A 20,776-nucleotide genomic window follows, 5' to 3' on the forward strand; every position below is an offset into this window, starting at 1 on the left:
TGGAATCTGCTTATAAGCAGATTCCACAAGTCCATATAGACATCTACCGCTCTGCCTTCACCCGTCTTCCTTGTCACCTCTTCATAAAACTCAATCAAGTTCGTGAGACATTATTTCCCACACACAAAGCCATGTTGATTATCTCTAATCAATATTTGCCTTTCCAAATGCATGTAAATACAGCCCCTCAAATACCCTCCAACAACTTAGTCGCCACTTTTGTAAGACTCTCCAGTCAAATCGTTCCCTGGCTTTTTCTTACAGCCTTTCGTAAATAATGGTATAATATTAGCCAACCTCCAGTCTTCCAGCACCTCACCTCTGGCGGTCAATGATAAAAATATCTCAGCAAGAGCCCCAGCAATCACTTCCCTAGCTTCCCACAAAGTTCTGTGAAATACCTGATCCAAGTCCTGGGGATTTATCTATCCTTATGCATTTTAAGATCTCCAGCACCTCCTCTTATTTAAGGTGGAAAAGGATATGGAAGATATAGAAAGTAGCAAAACATATGGTGACACCTTGCAAAATTTCTATATTACAGAGGAGGAAGTGCTGGATGTCTTGAAACGCCTAAATGTGGACAAATCCCCAGGACCTGATCAGGTGTACTCTAGAACTCTGTGGGAAGCTTGAAAAGTGATTGCTGGGCCTCTTGCTGAGATATTTGTGTCATCGATAGTCACAGGTGAGGTGCCGGAAGATTGGAGGTTGGCTAACATTGTGCCACTGTTTAAGAAGGGTGGTAAGGACAAACCAGGGAACTATAGACCAGTGAGCCTGACGTTGGTGGTGGGCAAGTTGTTGGAGGGAATCCTGAGGGACAGGATGTATATGTATTTGGAAAGGCAAGGACTGATTAGGGATAGTCAACATGGCTTTGATTAGATTAGATTCCCAAGTGTGGAAACAGGCCCTTCGGCCCAACAAGTCCACGCTGATCCTCCGAAGAGTAACCCACCCAGACCCATTTCCCTCTGACTAATGCACCTAACACTATGGGCAATTTAGCATGGCCAATTCACCTGACCTGCACATCTTTGGACTGTGGGAGGAAACCGGAGCACCCGGAGGAAACCCACACAGACATGGGGAGAATGTGCAAACCATATAGACAGTCACCTGAGGCTGGAATTGAACCTGGGACCATGGTGCGGTGAGGCAACAGTGCTAACCACTGAGCCACCATGCTGCCCCCTTTATGCATGGGAAATATGTCTCACAAACTTGATTGAGTTTTTTGAAGAAGTAGCAAAGAGGACAAATGAGGGCAGAGCAGTGGATATGATCTGTATGACGTCAGTAAGGCATTTGACAAGGATCCCTATGGGAGTCTAGTTAGCAAGGTTAGATCTCATGGAATACAGAAAGAACTAGCCATTTGGATACAGAACTGGCTCAAAGGTAGAAGACAGAGGGTAGTGTTGGAGTTTTGTTTTTCAGACTGGAGGCCTGTGACCAGTGGAGTGCCACAAGGATCATTGCTGGGTCCTGTACTTTTTGTCATTTACATAAATGATTTGGATGCGAGCATAAGAGGTACAGTTAGTACATTTGCAGATGACACCAAAATTGGAGGTGTAGTGGACAGAGAAGAGGGTTACCTCAGATTACAACAGGATCTTGACCAGATGGGCCAATGGACTGAGAAGTGGCAGATGGAGTTTAATTCAGATAAATGCGAGGTGCTGCATTTTGGGAAAGCAAATCTTAGCAGGACTAATATACTTAATGGTAAGGTCCTAGGGAGCGTTGCTGAACAAAGAGACCTTGAGTGCAGGTTCATAGCTTCTTGAAAGTGGTGTCACAGGTAGATAGGATAGTGAAGAAGTCGTTTGGTATGCTTTCTTTTATTAGTCAGAGTACTTAGCACAGGAGTTGGGAGGTCATATTGCGGCTGTACAGCACATTGGTTAGGCCACTGTTGGAATATTGCATGCAATTCTGGTTTCCTTCCTATCGGAAACATGTTGTGAAACTTGAAATGGTTCAGGAAAGATTTACAAGGATGTTGCCAGGGTTGGAGGATCTGAGCTACAGGGAGAGGCTGAACAGGCTGGGGCTGTTTTCCCTGGAGCATCGTAGGCTGAGGGGTGACCTTATAGAGGTTTACAAAAATTATGAGGGTCATAGTTAGGATAAATAGACAAAGTCTTTTCCCTGGGGTAGGGGGAGTCCAGAACTAGAGGGCATAGGTTTAGGTGGGAGGGGAAAGATAAAAAGGACCTCAGGGGCAACCTTTTCACACGGAGGGTGGTACGTGTATGGAATAAGCTGCCAGAGGAAGAAGTGGTGGAAGCATTTGGATGGGTATATGAATAGGAAGGGTTTGGAGGGATATGGGCCGGGTGCTGGCAGGTGGGACTAGATTGGGTTGTGATATCTGGTCGGCATGGACAGGTTGGACCGAAGGGTCTGTTTCCATGCTGTACATCTCTATGACTCTAATATGATCTCTTTCCAAAACATCACTATATATTTCGCCAAGTTCCCCAACTTCCATGCTCTTGTCCACAATAAATACTGACCCATGAAATCTTCTATTTAGCAGATGCCAGAAATTCTTCTAAAGAGGTGGTATGTCAAAGGATAGTGTGTGAAAAGGGCCGAAATCACAATAAATTTACAAACAATACTTTATAAGCAGTATTGACAAGAGATGAAAGCAAATAACTTAGGGTCAAAACAGTAGCTAGGCATAATAAGAGTAATTTGTAGCAGAATTTTTTTAAAAACTGATAGTAATAACTAATTTCTTCTAAAGGGCTTACCATTGAGGTAAAAGTGCCAACGAAAAGAAACATGAATAACCTTTTTAAGCCACGGATTGGAATTCATGTTAAAATAATCTTCATCTGCAGAGAAAAAGCCTAAAAAAAAGACACACGAGAAGGTAATTCTGTGCTTTGCTTCCCATACATCTTAACCATTTCCCTTTAACAATGAAAATTCTGTCGTCATCTATTTTTTGTCGACTGCAAATACAGAAAGGAATGTTGCAACCAACAACAGCATAACTATCAAACAAAATATGGCAAAATGACAGAAGGAGCATTCCTAGGGCAAGATATCCAAAAAAGGAAGTGCACTATATCTTGAAAACATAGTTACATAACTGATCCTCATCAAATCAATTTTGAAAAGGTTTGCACAGGTTTAAATTCAAAATGTGAACAAATAAACACAGACTTCTACACTTCATGTTATCAAAAAGCTTTGAAATCTTTTAACAACCACTCAACGTAGCCTGGATAAAAGTTCTTTTTTAAAAAAAAACTGCTTTGTAGCGTAGTGGCCAAGTAGAAATTGATGTTGTTCTCTGACAAGAATGCTGCAGGCAGCTCAACTTCATACAATTCACTAACTCATCAGTTCAAACTCATATTTCCAATAAATCATGTTTATGAGATCATAGAATAAAAGTGAAGGAATTACCATCAACCAACCATTGGACTGGCAGAATGGACTAATGCTATATATTCTATTTGAACGTTAAAACAAAATACTCAGTTTCTAAGTAGGGAAAGCACTGATAAGTGAAAAATGTTAAACAAGGAGGTTTTCACTCTTAGATTTATTGTTCAACTTTAATACATCATTATATTGGAATGCTGAACTTTGTGCTTCAAATAACTTTCCACGTGAATATTAAGTAGGATGGAAGGGGTTAACATTATAAGTACAATATTACCTTTCACAGACACTGATCATAACTCTGGTAGTTCACCCAAATACATATTCTTCTACTGTGAATAGTGATAGCTTCCTCAACGATAACATAATCCTGACTTCATCCATATGGATACTTTCTTGCATAGGTCACTGGACAGCAGACAGCTTATTTTTCCTTACAGGATTTAAAAAACATTAGTATTCCCGCATCATTTTGGTTAAGCTCAGTATCTCAATAAAGAGCTGACCAAATGTGGCACACTCATAATTGGGGCAGCTCAGTGGTTAGCACTGCTGCCTCACAGCGCTAGGGACCTGGGTTCGATTCCAGCCTTGGGTGACTGCGTGTGGAGTTTATACATTCTCTCCATGTCTGCGTGGGTTTGCTCCAGTTTCCTCCTATAGTCCAAAGATGTGCAGGTTAGGTGGATCAGCAATGCTGAATTACCTATAGTGTCCAGGTATGTGTAAGTGAGGTGCATTAGTCTGGGGTAAATGTAGAGTAATAGGGTCTGGGTGGGTTACTCTTCGCAGCATCGGTGTGGAATTGTTGGACTGAATGGCCTGTTTCCACACTGTAGGGATTCTATGATAAGGCAAGCAGCTCCAAAGAGGAACTGACCATCAGAATATCAGAAAGCTTGAGAAACAAACATAAATATTTAATGTTTAATTTAAATAAAATCACTTCAACAATCTGCTGAATGCAAGAACCTATACAAACTAGTTTTCTGGAGATCTACTGTTTGACAAACTGATGTTCTAATCTTGCAGGTTCCACAAAACAATTTAAAGCTGATCTTTATTCAGTCTCTTCAATTCTAATGCCTGTATTACTCATTATAAAGCATATATGTTCCAACCAGTTCCATTCTAAAATAGCATCTGTGGTCCTAAGACCCAAATTTCATGTAAAAAAAAACAAGCCTACCATTTTGAACACCTACCACTAGATCCTTTTCAAAATGTCACATTAATAAAGCAATTAATTTTATTTTTAGGCTGTTACTGTTCTGTTAACACCGTGCAAAATGCACACGTTGGACGAAACACATATCAAGTATGGATTAAACCATACTGAGAAACCAAGTGCTCAGTGGTTCACAAGAAAACAAATGACTAGAAAAGGTTTCTCTTTTGCCCCTGTAGGGTTTCTCACCCAAAGGAGTGATTCAGCAAGGGGAAGAGTGACAGCTTCCCTATTAGGTTGTAACTACTGCAAATGCTGCCAGGGAGAGAGGATACTTAGAAAAGATTGTTTTACCACTTTGTTTTTTTTTCCCTAATGGGCAACAAAGAGCAAGAGTACTCTTCCCAACCCGACATGGAATCCTCAGACGTTCCCCTTCCCCGTCCCATTCTTCTTCTCATATCTCCAACACCATCTTTTGCTGGAAGCTTGAAACTTCAGTCCCAGGCAGTGACTTCCTCTTAACAAGTTTTTTTGGTCAATTTTATCAGCAAGTGACACATTTGCTATTAGAGCTGGCCATGCTTATCCGTTGTTCATCCCAAATGGGTGACTACTCACTTTACCATATCTCTAATCAACAATTAAAAGGGAGTATGGACTTTGTGACTAGCAAGCAATATACCTTAAACCAGTCTGCCCCAAAGGATTAGACTAGTGCATTTGGCACTTTTTTTTTAAAAAATGACAAAACAGAAGACACACTATTTAAATGTTTTTATAACAAACATAGTTCCACACGTTTCAATTGTAAATCTCAAAAATACAAGTGAAAGTGGCCCACAATAACAAAGATTTCAAGACATTTGACTGAAGTCATTGCATCCCAGAATTTTCAATCTCAGTTGTGCTGTTAGCAATTGGATTGAGAATACATGCTTTCCAACTGCAAATGGTGTGGTTGGTGAAGGAGGGGGGAGAGGAGAGGCGTTTAAAAGAGATACTTCAAGGTGTGCCATGTGCTAGAACAGTCGTTCTCAGAGTTGTAAGCTGCCTGCTTGCTAGGTCACAGGATAACGTGGAACAAAAAACAGAAAATGGACAAAAACACTTAAGTACGCAGTTACTTTTATTATTCATCGTTTTTGCAACTGATCAACTTTCAAAAGGAAAAAGGGAGGAAGGACAAGATAGAACATGAAAATGAGGGTTATAATTTAACAGCAACAGAAAGTTCTTATTTGAATACCACCCGCCTACACATACAGTTATGACTGCCATATTGAACCACATACTCCATCATGACTAAATCAGACAAGGGAAATTTTCAAAATAATTTTTACGAAACTGGTAAAAAGAAAACAGTCCCTTTAAAGTACAAAATGACAGATTCTGTGGTAAAAACGAAAAGTGAAACACAACATTCTGAATCAATGCGGCACTCTTCACAATTAAAAATTCACCATTAACAGAGGGAATTTCCAGTAAAGTTTTTTTTAAATTAGTTCAACAGGCTACCTGGATGCAAATTTGCAAGCATTGTATGTGTGAGAGCTTATATCCATGACAATGGGCCAAAAGCTATCATACCTACAAAATATTATGCTGATGGAATGACCAAACAAAGGATTAAAATTTACCCACACTGTTAAATTCTACCACAAAGCAAATTAGGAGCAAAATGTGTCCAATCATTAACACCTAGTTGCATGTAGAAAAAAAGGTCCAAAGTCATTGCATAAAGTAATAGTCAGGATTAACAAAACAAGCTAAACCAAATGGAGGTAGCGATGAATGGCCAAACCTTCTTTGTTTAAGCATTTTAAAGAATATCTTAAAATGAGATGGGAAGTGGAGCAAGAGGAGTTGAATATGGAGGAAAATCTGAAAATGTAGGTGCTGTGCTGCAAAAGACACAGGAAACAATATTATAGCAAACAGAATGCATGTATGCACGAGAGGTAGATGCATATTCATGTCGTTCACAGGACAATGTAAAATGAAGGTGGGACGAAGGCTATGGAGGGATTTTAATGCAAAAAAATGAGAAATGAAGGCCAACAGGGACATGTGCTTTTGGGAGAAATTTCAATGAAGTGTAATATGGGACATAACATTCTGATTGAGCCAAAATTTACACAGAATGTACTATGTGCCTTGTAGGAGAGTAGAAGAGGAATAGTTGAGTCCGAGAATGCATGGGTCTGCGTCTTTATGTGTATCTGCATGTGCAAATATGGGCTTAGAAACTGGATTTAGAGATTATTCTGAGTGTAAGAGAATAGTGATCATTTTACAGGATGAGTAATCCTGAGAGACTAGACTATTAATCTGGAGACATGAATTTAAATACCACTATGACAGCTAGGGAATCTAAACTAAATGAATAAATCTAGATTTAAAAAAAAAACTAGTACCAGTAATGCTAACCATAAAACTATTAAGTCATTAACAACATCTCTATTTCAAAAACCTCATTTAGATGAAGGAAGCGGCCAGTTATGTGGTTCTGGTCTACAGCATGACTCCAAACCCTCAGAAATAGCAAGGCACTCAAATGAATCAAAAATATGACAAACAGTGGACCAATACTGGATGAACCACCTGCTTCAATTAGCTTCTGAATGTGGACAGAACAAAGATACACCCAAGCCACTCAATTCCATAAAGTCCTCCTCAACCACATCTGGAGACTTAAATCAAAACTGGGACAGCAAAGCTTGATGTATTCATAGTCAATGAATCATAGTTTACAGTCAATGAATCAGCCACCTCTTCCCTGGTTACGACCCATGCCGTCAAAACAGACCTATAAGAAGTGACAACATAAAACCAAGAGAGTGGGTGGTTCTGAGAGCCTGTAATATTGACTCCAGACAGCATGAGGTCTCATGGGCATCAGATAAGGAAACTTCTGGTTTATTACCACCGACTGCCTTTCCTCAGCAAATGAATATACAAATCTGTATCCTACACACTTGGAAGGACTGAGTGTAGATAGGGCATAGACTGTATTTTGGCTGGATGGTTTTGATGCACAGCCTCAACAATGACTTGATCATACAACTGATGACAAGGCCCTGAAGGGCATCGCTACCAGTCAGGGCTTATGACACTTCATGGCAGATCTTACACAAAGAAGAAATGTAGTCAACCTCATCCTCATAAGCTTGGTATGAGTGAACATGGTGAAAATGCAATCCCATCTACACACTAAGGTCAATCTGTGGCACGTGTGCTATTACCACTTTGTTAAGTGGGATATATTTAGTACAAATTTAAAGTTGATAGAGTGTGGTGCTGGAAAAAGCACAGCAGGTCAGACAGCAGCCGAGGAGTAAGAGAGTTGATGTTTCGGGCATAACCCTTCCTCAGGTCCTGATGAAGGGTTATGCCTGAAATGTTGACTCTCTTGCTCCTCAGATGCTGCCTGACCTGCTGTGCTTTTTCCAGCGCCACACATTATCGACTCTGACTCTCCAGGTTCTGCAGTCCTCACTATGTCCTCAGTACAAATTTACCTAACCACAACTGGACATCAACGAGGTGCAGACAGCCTCAGCAGCAACAGAGTTGTAAGTTACCACAATTATTAAGCTAATGCCCCAGCATAGTTCTCAATGTACCATAATCCTCAAGCAGGCATTCAATCATGGTTCAATAAGCAACACAGAGGGGTCCATCAGGATCTGTACCAGGTACACCTAAAAATGAGGCTTCAACTTGGTAATGAGAGAGTGATATGCATAGTTAATCATGATAATAGCATGCTGCTGCGACTGAGCTTGGAAGAGTGTGCCAAACACTTTCCAGTCCCATCGCCCACTTTAAATTTAACCATAGTCAGCATGGTGGCTCAGTGATTAGTACTGCTGCCTTATAGCGCATGGGACCTGGGTTTGATTCCACCCTGGGGTGACTGTTTGTGTGGAATTTGTATATTCTCCCTGAGTCTGGGTGGAGTTTTTCTGAGTGTTCCAGCTTTCTTCCACAGTCAGAAGATATGCAGGTTAGATGGATTGGCCATGCTAAATGTCCTGCTTCCACACTATAGAGATTCTATGTTGATGAAAAGGCCAACAACATAGTTCGCAGACTGTATCTGATTTTGTATTAAAAACTGTTCAGCCAGTTTCCTTTAATCAACAACTAATAACAAGTTTATTACAAATAAACAAATGAATATGCAAAGATTGTTGAAGTAAAAATATTTAGGCTGCACAAGGATAGAACAGACTCCTATTCTAACATCTCAAACTTAACTATCAACAAATAGGGGGAAGAGGATCCATGAATGATCATCAATGATGGGGAAGTCCCACACATTCAGTGCAAAAGGCAAGTTAGAAGCATTTGACCATCTTCACTCAGAAATACCAAGTAGATGGCCCATTTCAGTCCTTAATTTGCTCATCATTAAAGATGTTAGTCATCGGACAATTCACTTCACGTGTACCAGCTGAAGGCACTAGATAGTTCAAAGGTTGTGAGCCCCAGAACATTCCAACTCCGTGCTGACAACTTTTTGGCCAAAGGTGAAACTAGGTCTGGAGACGTCAGCAATGACACTAACACATATCTGAACACACAGTGGAAAATGATCCATTTACTTCCTGCCCAAATCAAAATCATCATAATACCAATCCAGTCATACACTCTCAATCAGCAAAAATGTGATGAAAAGGGCCACCAATAGCCCTGTCAGGGATTGGATACTCACCATTGCTTAGTTCATGTTCTGCAAGGACCACTTAGCTCCAAACCTCATTACAGACTTTGTTCAAACACAAACAGAACAGCTAACTTTCAGAGGTGAAGTGCAAGTGACAGTGACTGCCTCTGACAACAAGGCAACACTCGATCAAGTGTGGCCTCAAGGAGGCTGAGCAAAACTGAAGTCGATGGGAATCAAGAGAAAAATTCTCCACTTCACTGGAGTTATGCCAAGTACAACTAGAAAAGGTTTGTAGTTACTGAAGGCCAATTATCTCAATATCAGGACATCACTGCAGAAGTTCCTCATGGCACTGTCCCACTCTAAGCATCTTCTGTTGCTTCAGCAATGACTTGCCTCTTTTTTTAAGGTCAGAAGTGGGAATGTTCTCTATTGATTGCATAATGTTCAGTTCTGTTTACATTTTCTCAGATAATGAAGCAGTCAGTGATTGCTTGTTAAAAAAAGAATGAGAGCACAGGTTTAAAAAGTGATGTGCAACTAAAGCAAAGGCGATGGAGAAAGAACTTTCTCACACAACAAGTATTTGCAGTTTGGAGTGCATTACCTGGAAAGGTGATAGAGGCAGGTTCAATTAAGGCATTCAAGAAGGTATTGGACAATTATTTGGATAGAAATGGATATGGGCAAAAGCCATATGGGCAAAAGCCAGGAGAATGGCACTAAGTAACAGAACTAGTACAGACATGATGCGTCAGACAGCCTCCTTCTGTGCCATAACAATGTTGTCAAGACATAATTTTAGGCTTGAGCTCATTAATGGCAAGTAGCACTTAATCCATTTCAAGTGCCGACAATGAGTCTTATCCCCGACATTGAATCACATTACCATCATCAAATTCCCCCATCAACAACATTTCTGGACTATCACTGACCACAAACTTACAAGGTCATCCATCTCAAAACAGATGGGATGGTATGTACTATAGGACAGGCAACTCACCTCGACTCCTGAAAGCCTGTTCCCCCATCTACAAAGCACAAGTGTCACTAATGTCAGGGCTTTCCACTTGTCAAGAAGAGTGCAGCTCCAACACTCAAAAAGCTTGCATCATCCAGGGCGAAGGAACCTTAAAACACTCACTCCAACTCTGGAGCACCTTATCAGCTGTGTGCAATATCAATGTCACACAGCACTTCGACTCATCAACATTTTCCAAATAGTACCATCCAAGCCCACAAACTCAATTATTTAGAAGGACAAGGATAACATCTGCATGGGAACATCATAATCTTCAATTACCCCTCCAAGCCTTACTCTGTTGCCATCACTTCAATTTCATTTGGTCAAAATCCTGGGATTCTCTAAGAGTGCTGTGGGAATATTTTCACTACAGATAGCAGTAGTTGAAGGCGATAGCTCACTGTTATCTTCCTGAGGGCAGTCAGAGGAGGGACATTAACAGAGATGACCACATTCCATGAATGAAAATTAAAAAGAATATCCAAACTTGCAAGCAATGTGACTCATCCTACAACAATAAATGGGGGCGGGAAATAGACTGAATACAAAGCACCAGAATAATGGTATCACAATGTTTAGCTGAAGGAAATGTTTGTTCCAAGACTGGAGGTGGACAACCAATCTGACAGCACAGAAATGGAACACAGATAATCATATCAACATGTGCGTGATATCAAATTGGAAACTTATTACATCACTGAGGACTTTCCATTATCTAACAGAAATCAGGCTGCACTCAACAAAAATGAATAAAGGTGTTTATCAACTGATATTTACACATCCAACCTCTTCAACGCGCCAAATATCTGTCTCAACTCCCCGAGTTTCCAAAAGAATAAGAACTAGATCTGTAGTGTTCTTGATATTTAGTCACAGGTGAGGTGCCGGGAGACTGGAGGTTGGCTAACCTGGTGCCTCTATTTCGAAAGATGGTAAGGACAAGCCAGGGAACTATAGACCAGTGATCCCAATATTGGTGGTGGGCAACTTATTGAAGGGAATCCTGAGGGACAGGATGTACATGTATTTGGAAAGGCAAGGACTGATTAGGGATAGTCGACATGACTTTGTACGTGGGAAATCATGTCTCACAAACTTGATTGAGTTTTTTGAAGGAACAAAGAGGATTAATGAGGGCAGAGTGGTGGATGTGATCTATATGGACTTCAGTAAGGCATACGACAAGGCTCCCCATGGGAGACTAGTTAGCAAGGTTAGATCTCACGGAATACAGGGAGAACTAGCCATTTGGATACAAAACTGGCTCAAAGGTAGTTTGCTGGAGGGTTGTTTTTTAGACTGGAGGCCTGTGACCAGTGGAGTGCCGGGTCCACTTCTTTTCATCATTTATATTAATGATTTGGATGTGAGCATAAGAGGTACAATTACTACATTTGCAGATGACACCAAAATTGGAGGTGTAGTGGACAGTGAAGGAGGTTACTTTACGTTACAGACGGGCTAAGTGGCAGATGGAGTTTAATTCAGATAAAATGCAAGGTACTGCATTTTGGGAAAGCAAATCTTGGCCGGACTTATACACTTAATGGCAAAGTCCTAGGGAGTGTTGCTGAACAAAGAGACCTTGGAGTGCAGGTTCATAGCTCCTTGAAAATGGAGTCACAGGTAGATAGGATAGTGAAGAAGGTGTTTGGTATGCTTCCCGTTATTGGTCAGAGTATTGAATACAGGAGCTGAGAGATCATGTTGTGGCTGTACAGGACACTGGTTAGGCCACTGTTGGAATATTGTGTGCAATTCTGGTCTTTTGAAAGGGTTCAGAAAAGAGTTACAAGGATGTTGCCAGGGTTGGAGGATTTGAGCTATAGGGAGAGGATGAATAGGCTGGGGCTGTTTTCCCTGGAGCGTCAGAGGCTGAGGGGTGACCTTATAGAGGTTTATAAAATCATGAGGGGCATGGATAGGTTAAATAGGCAAAGTCTTTTCCCTGGGGTGGGAGCATCCAGAAGTAGAGGGCATAGGTTTAGGGTGAGAGGGGAAAGATATAAAAGAGATCTAAGGGGCAACTTTTTCACGCAGAGGGTGGTACGTGTATGGAACAAGCTGCCAGAAGAAGTGGTGGAGGCTGGTACAATTGCAACATTTAAAAGCATTTGTATGGGTACATGAACAGGCAGGGTTTGGAGGGATATGGGCCAGGTGCTGGCAAGTGGGACTTGATTGGGTTGGGATATCTGGTCGGCATGGACAGGTTGGGCCGAATGGTCTGTTTCCGTGCTGTACATCTCTATGACTCTATACTATCAACGTTAAATTATCAAGACAGTAGCATGACTAAATGATAGACAACATGCAATCTCATGGAATGCCATCTAGTGGCCCTGCTCAGTACAGACTACAGCATTTTGAAGCACCAGGTCAGAGGAATATACTAAAGCAAAGGATTATTCCAAACATTTCATAGGATTACGTAAAAGGCTATTCAATTTGAAGTACCCCCGCCCCCTCAAATAATTTAGTTCAAAACATCCTCACTTCCACTTGTAGGGAAACAAATGCATCTCTAAAATTGTGGACAATTGCAAATCTTCCATGACAACGCATTTTGCCGGTAGAGGGAAATTCCACTGATGAATGCCTATGAAATCAGTTCTTACTGTGAACTTAATTTGTTAGCTGTTGATCCCAGCACAATGATGATGACTTGAAAAACTCCTGTTTCTGACCAGCCGGTGTTATACCAATAGCTAGATTTATTGCGATTAATGTGCCCAAGTAAATAAACACAAGCACTACAAATGCCATTTCAATGGCTATTTACTGATGCAAACAGTAAAGGATTTTATTCTGTTAAAATGTTTCTGAAATTGGTGTCTGTCAGAATCTGATTTTTGATACCAGATCAAAGCACTGCTCTATTTGACCATCTGCACTTCAAATTTGTTAATTTAAAAAAAAGTGTAAAAGCATCATTTTCGGAAAGAGCAAATCTGTTTTTAAAAAAAACCCGCAATACAGTAAAAATATTTCAGCGATTTGTGAAGGTCAACAAGCAGACTCAAATTGAAAGCACACAGTGGATAGTATGAGTCATACATTGTTCACTTGCATTTGCATTCGGTGAAATCCCTGCACTAGACCAGAATTAGTAACAAGTGCACCACCTTGGGCTCCCATGGCGACAATGCTGGTCTAAATTTAGACTCTTTTGTGATTTTCTTAAATAAATTCAAGCGTGAGAATTATGGGTGAAGATTGTATCTGTTCCTGTATTACTAAATTACTTGTGGACTAATTCATTTCACTTAAAAAAAGAAATTGATATTCAGTATTATATTTAGAAATACCGGAAACTAGCTTTGTTGTTTCTAGAGTTCGATCTGTTGTATACAATCTTATGCCCATTAAAAACAAACAACCCTTTTCCCTTGCAAATTGAGATTTTGTTTGAGGCTTCACTGGCAAATTGACTAATTACTAAGCTGGATAATTCTGCTTGTTATCGGAGTTTCTTATTCCATAAAGTATGCAAATAAGCATATCAGTTGGGTAGATAATACGCATACTTTATAAAATTCCAAAAGCAACTTGAAAAGAAAAAATCAGTTTGCTTTATTACCAGCAATTCAAACCCAAAATAATTTACCAACTAATGTAATATTAGTACACTGTCATTCCCCAGAATAGTAGTAACAATGGATGTTCCAAAACAAATAACATTAGAGGTGCATCTTTTGGCAGAAAGATTAGGACACTTTCTCCAGTACCTCTGGGAGACAGTGGTACCATGCGTAAAGTTAACATTTGTTTCCAATAACACTGACTCCAGAATGGTATTCTCAGCTAGACCAAGCACTTACCCAAACTGCAAATGCAAGTAGCCTGAATTCCCACCATTGGGAATAACCCAACAGCCAAAAACGACATTAATACTGTGAAATTTAATCCATTATGCAGGTGAAGGAAATTCCATTGCATAAAATGTTTCTTACTAATCTGGTTCACTCGACAAAACACAGAACAGGACAACACAAATAATGCAAGGAAGATACATATTTGTGACGTATCTTATTCTACGTTATTAAATTAACTTTTAGGAGACACAGTTACATTCACACAAAATCATTTTGGCATCATCAATAAGATGTGGACTTGATTCATGAGCAAACTAAAATCAAACAGCATCAACTCTCTTCAAGGAGATTGTTTCACATGCAATGCAATCTCTACCCTGGAAGAAAATATGCTTTAAAATTCAATTAGTCAATTGGCACTCCCGGAAATATTTAAATCTCATCAAAACTTTTATTTTAAACAGATATATGAACGTGGTCACCCTACTCTCTCCAGTTGACTGCCTTGGGATGAGGCTGTACACATATCTAGACAGCAACCTTTGTGGTTTAACTCAATGGAATCTTGAGGAAAGCACGATCAACTGGCAGTTGTTCAATTATCCCATCAAGTGATTATTGGTTGATCAAACATTTAGTTTGTCTCTCCTCCTTTAATTGCTGATTTTCATGAAAAAATTCTTTCCCATATCAATTACAAAATTGTCCTTTACAAAACTGAAACTATATCATTTTAGCATCCTTCTATAGTTTACCATGCAGTCACACTCCAGTTTACTTCTTATTTCTGTGACATTCCCTCGGTCACCTTCTTTCAAGATTAAAGAGTCCCCACTTCTTTTTCAGGTCTGATAGGACTCTACCAGACAGTCAGCTGGGAAGGACTGAATGAAGTAAATGAGTAAATGGTTTTCCTTTCTGCTCCTTACAGTATGGTTTATGAACAGAATTAGCAAAGTCTTGGGAATAGGAAATCTGGACACACTGTTTATTGATGAAGGATAGTACATATACTTGGAACCAAGAATAAATATAGGTATAGATAAGGGGAGGAGATAGGGAACAGACAGCAAGCGCTACTGTTTCACCCCTCCACTTCCCAGTAGTGGTAGTAGCAAATTGCATTCTGATATCACTAATACCAAGAAGAACATGGGGACAGACAAGACTAGAAAACAGCATCCAACCCCATTGGTTGCACAAGAACAAAATATTATACAGCTGCAACTTTCAGGATTTAAGTTGATGAAACAAAATTCAGCATCATTTCGTCAATAGAATATTGTGCAAATACTAGGCGACAGGATACAAGTGACATTTTGTTTCCCATCAGCACAAACAGAAAAATGAAGCCAGCTTGGGATACCTAATTTAATAATTTAGTCCTTATGGGTTTCTTTTTGTGTAATATTGTGATGCACATTGCCTATGAGGACCAGGAAAAATCATCTTTTAAGCTTTTGACTCCAAATAATCAATTAAAGCAAAGAATACATACACAATTCATAATAAGTGAGTATAAATTCTTTGGAAGAGGAATAGGATTTCAAAATTAAACAAAATTATTATATTCATAAATGCATTCAAACTTATGATTTTACAACAAATTTTGCAATTGGAAAATTTGAAGCAGTCTACCAACAGTAGTAAAGGATACTTAGCTTGCAATATCCTTTCTATTTGAAGCATGACTTGGTTCTCAAGGCATTTTCTCATCATTAAAACAATCAAAAGTGCTGAATTTCATTGGATGTTTGTCAATAATTTAGAAACCTTCTGGATAGAGGCATTTCTTGCAATATTAAAATCACACTTAGTCATAGATTCATAGAGATGTACAGCACAGAAACAGACCCTTTGGGTCTGTATTGATGATACAAATATCTCAGTAAGGGGCCCAGCAATCAATTCCCCAGCTTCCCACTGAGTTCTAGGATACACCTGATTAGGTCCTGGGGATTTATCGACTTATGTATTTCAAGACATCCAGCACTTCTTCCTCTGTAATACGGACATTTGTCAAGATGTCACCATCTATTTCCCTACATTCTATATCTTCCATGTCCTTTTCCACAGTAAGCACCGATGCAAAATATTCGTTTAGTATCACCACAATCTCCTGTGGCTCCACACAAAGGCCATCTTACTGACTTTTGAGGGCCCTATTCTCTCCCTCGTTACCCTTTTGTCCTTAATGTGTTTGTAAAAACCTTTTGGATTCTCCTCAACTCTATTTGCCAAAACAGTCTTATGTCACTGGCCCCAAAATGCTCCCCTACTGACACCTCAGTCACCTGCCCTGCCTCATTTTCCAAGAGTAGGTCAAGTTTTGCACCTTCTCTAGTAGGCACATCCACATACTGAATCATAAAATTTTCGTGAAAACCCTTAACAAATTCCTCTCCATCTAAATCCTTAACACTATGGCAGTCCCAGTTTGTGTCTGGAACGTTAAAATCCCCTACCATAACCACCATATTATTCTTACAGATTACTGAGATCTCCTTACAAATTTGTTTCTCAATTTCCTGTTGACGATGATGGGGTCTATAATACAATCCCAATAAGGTGATTATCCCTTTCTTATTTCTCAGTTCCACCCAAATAACTTCCCAGGAATACCCTCCCTCAGTACAACTGTAATGTTATCCCTTATCAAAAACACCACTCCCCCACCTCTCTTGCCTACCTTTTGGTCCTTCCTGTAGGATTTATATCCTGGAACATTAAACTGCCAGTCCTCTCCATCCCTGAGCCACATCTCTCTAACTGCTATGATATCCCAGTCCCATGTTCCTAACCATGCCCTGAGTTCATCTGCCTTCCCTGTTAGACCTCTTGCATGGAAATAAATGCAGTTAAATTTATCAGTCCTATCTTGTTCTCTGCTTTGTCCCTGCCTGCCCTGAATGTTTGACCCATTTCTTTTCTCAACTGTACCAGTCTCAGATGGATCTCTTTCCTCACTACCTCCCTGTGTCCCACCCTCCACCCCCACCTTAATAGTTTAAATCCTCCAGAGCAGCTCTAGCAAATCTCCCTGCCAGTATATTAGCCCTCTTCCAATTCAGGTCCAATCCATCCTTCTTGTACAGGTCACTTCACCCCAGAAGAGATTCCAATGGTCCAAAAATGTGAATCTTTCTCCCATACACCAGCTCCTCAGCCTTGCATTCATCTGCTCTATCCTCCTATTCCTACCCTCACTAGCTTATAGCACAGGGAGTAATCCAGATAGTACTACTCTAGAGGATCTCCTTTTTAAATTCCTGCCTAATTCTCTATAATCTCTCTTCAGAATCCCATCCTTTTCCCTTCCTATGTCGTTGGTTCCAATGTGTACAATGACCTCCTGCTGGGCCCTCTCCCCACCTTGAGAACTTTCTGCACCCTCTCTGAGACATCCTTGATCCTGACATCAGGGAGGCAACACACCATTCTGCTTTTTTGCTGCTGGCCACAGAAACATCCATCTGTACCTTGGAACAGAGAGTCCCCTAACACAATTGGGCACTTACTATTTTGGGATGGCAGGTATGTAAGATATTTGTGTGAACACTTGTGCATGTGAGTGAATGAGTGGAGTGAGTGCATGAGTGGAGCGAGTGTGGGAGGTAAATATAATGACTGCAGATGCTGGAAAGCAGAGTCTAGATTAGAGTGGTGCTGGAAAAGCACAGCAGGTCAGGCAGCGTCCAAGGAGCAGGAAAATAGACGTTTCGGGCAAAAGCCCTTCATCAGGAATAGATGAAGCGCTTTTGCCCAAAACGTCAATTTTCCTGCTCCTTGGACGCTGCCTGACCTGCTGTGCTTTTCCAGCACCACTCTGATCTAGACTAATGTAAGCGAGAGAGTCAGGAAGCGAGACTGCAAGTGTGACGGTGGAGGGGGGGGGTGGGGGCAGTGGAAAAGAGGAGATGGTCAGCCACCAATCTTTGTCCTTAATACTGACTTTTTTTTTTAAAAAGACCAGCCTTAACTATTTACCTCATTATCTTTGTTTCTGCTCAATATTGGTGTCTAAAAAAGTTTGATATCAACTTCAAAATAATTTACATTACATAAATCTTGAATAATTCTGGTTTATCTAATTATTTTGTACAATAAATTACTCATTTCCAGAAAGATTTTTGCTCTTTGCAGTTACGATGCCATATTTATGTAAACTTCACAGCGAGTTCATGGATGTTCAGGCAAAACTGATGAATATTGAACAGAGCCAATGAAACAACAGCAGTTTCACAAAAGTAGGTCCCTTACTAAAATGACATAATGCCTTTAGCCCATAATGAGGATTAATCTTTTTTTGGCCAACAGCTTGCGAAATAACCACACTGCAAACCACTCCTCTCGAAAATTCTCCAGTTTTAGGCAAAACAGGAAACAGTATCATTTTTGTTCAAGCTTGCCATAGCTCTGGTGCCAAAGAATGCGCACTCCATAACACAGGATTCAATAGTTTATGGGGAATCAGCTGCTTTTTTTAATTACTGCATGTGGACAACATTTGGAGGAATGCTATAGTCGTATTGGTTTCTTAAGAGAAAGCTTTCCCACAAATATGGTGACTTTTGCGCAATATACTTTCTCAACCTGCAGCCATCTCTCACCCTCACTTTAAACCACTAATCGCACAAAGTAATAACAAATTAAGTGAGTTGGCAAATCCAAAATCCTCTCTCAAAGAACTGTCGCAGTACAATACCAACCGGGTGGTTACATACGGTCAATAATGAAGGAGAAAGAAAGAAATATATCAGAGAATGCTAAATGTACCTTAAGTAAAAATGATTTTTAAATTTCTTTTAATGGTCACTTCATTAGATTTTGGCCTGGTATTTAGGTGCAGCAGTTAAATTATGTTGTATTCCTTCTGAAACAGGTGGATGAGGAGAGGAAGGAAGGAAACTAGCTGGAAGGATTTTAAGAATCAGTCACAGATGACAGAAAGCATACTCCTGGAGGTGGGGTGGGAGACATACCACAAGCTCAAATGGCCAACAAACAATTCAATGAGTTAACCTTTAACAGCACTGAGTGGCTTCAGATAAAAGCAAATTACAGCAGGAAGTCTGAAATAAAAACAAAGTGATGGAGAAACTGATTGATTTTAAAGTCAGTACAAAATCAATGTCTTGAAAGATTGAAATGTAGAACCACAAAAACATATTCCACAGGATTTGGAGATGCCAGTCCTGGACTGGGGTGTACAAAGTTAAAAATCACACACCAGGTTATAGTCCAACAGGTTTAATTGGAAGCACACTAGCTTTCAGAGCTCCACTCCTTCATCAGGTGGTTGTGGAGGACACAATTGTAAGACAGAATTTATAGCAAAAGTTTAGAGTGTAATGTAACTGAAATTATATATTGAAAAATACCTTAATTATTTGTTGAGTCTTTCATCGGTTCGAATACCATGATAGTTTCACTTTTTTGATGTGTAAATCACAATTTTTTTTAAAAAAGTTGCATTCTCAGGTTAACTGTAACAATTGGTGTTAGCTAGACAATATGTTGAAGGTGTTAGCCCCATTTAGATTTTTAGATTGATTCTAATCTAAAAAGTGAGATAACAGAGTTTTACATGAATTCATGCATTCATAATATTCCACAGGAGGTGGCAAAGGTGCAGCATTTCAATTCCCAATGCTCAGTCAAAATAATTTTCCTCTCCTCCCCTCTTGACATTTTCCTCATAATTTTGGATGCTTGTAGTTATTAATCCAAATCAAAGGCAATTATTCCCCATTTACTGTTTCAAAACCTTGCATTATCTCAAACATTGATAGTTATCTTTAAACCTTTTCTGTTCCAAGGAAAACAACCTTAACTTTCCCAAAGTTATTCTCATTGTCCTTCATCTCTGGCAGCATCCTGGCAAAACTCTCATGCACTATTTTGAAGACTTTTAGTCAAAAAACAAGGTATCATAACAAACATCGGCCAGAATTCTGTTGCTGCAGTAGCAGCTCCAAAGAAAGAGTCAGAGATGCCACCTTGGCCTTTTGGAGAACCCCAGCGATATGGTTTAGCCATACAGCAAAAGAGCTGTCCCATCCCCTTGAAGGGTAAGCACCAGCCTCAAGAGTTGCCAATCTTTTGCAGTGTATCTGGAAGCACTGGCTACTGCTGGTACTATGCCTTGCTGTCAGGCAGGTCCTGAAAGAGGCAAGGGGGTTGTGGTTCTGGCAATGGTAGGACCACAGGAGTGGACTTGGGTATGTGGGGAGCAATTACTGCCAGTAAACCACAGAGTACCCTCTTAGGAGAGATACCCCACCAACAAGCTTATAGAGAGGTTGTCAGAGGGCAGCCATCAATGGAATAAAATATCAAGAGCAGCAGGAAGAAATCTTCAATCAGTCTGAACAGGTGATCAGCCCTTCATGTCCTCATTGTTGGTGAAATGACTCACCAACTTCCCTCACTACTCAATGGATCCCTCCCTGACTTCATCCCCATAAAATTCAACCCAATAAAGACTAAATTTTATTGGAATGAACACACTTTGTTTTGATTTCAGTTCAATAGTGAATGTGTATTGCATTATTTAAGCTCCGTCTATCCAATGAGATTTGGAGTAAAAGTCCTTTCTAGCTGGGCCAGATAGACAGAACACATCCCAAAGTAACATTACCTAAAAGTGAAAAATAATTAATTTGTCCCTCGTTCATTTG

General features: G+C 40.1%; 1 protein-coding gene across 4 annotated transcripts in view; it reads right to left on the minus strand.

The window, feature by feature from the left end:
• The window catches only part of LOC122549716 (apoptosis regulator Bcl-2-like), a 166,797-nt gene that overhangs the window by 38,284 nt on the left and 107,737 nt on the right, over positions 1–20,776 (minus strand). The window contains exon 2 of one of the 4 annotated variants that reach the window (XM_043689605.1): positions 2,792–2,870. The exons of the other annotated variants lie outside the window; for them this stretch is intronic. Coding sequence (XP_043545540.1) covers positions 2,835–2,870 — 36 coding nt within the window. The 3' untranslated portion in view covers positions 2,792–2,834. Of the gene's footprint in view, positions 1–2,791; positions 2,871–20,776 lie in introns of those variants that run through there. 4 annotated transcript variants of the gene reach the window in all.

The sequence above is a fragment of the Chiloscyllium plagiosum genome, chromosome 5 (assembly GCF_004010195.1).
Source record: "Chiloscyllium plagiosum isolate BGI_BamShark_2017 chromosome 5, ASM401019v2, whole genome shotgun sequence".
NCBI classification, from domain to species: Eukaryota; Metazoa; Chordata; class Chondrichthyes; order Orectolobiformes; family Hemiscylliidae; genus Chiloscyllium; species Chiloscyllium plagiosum.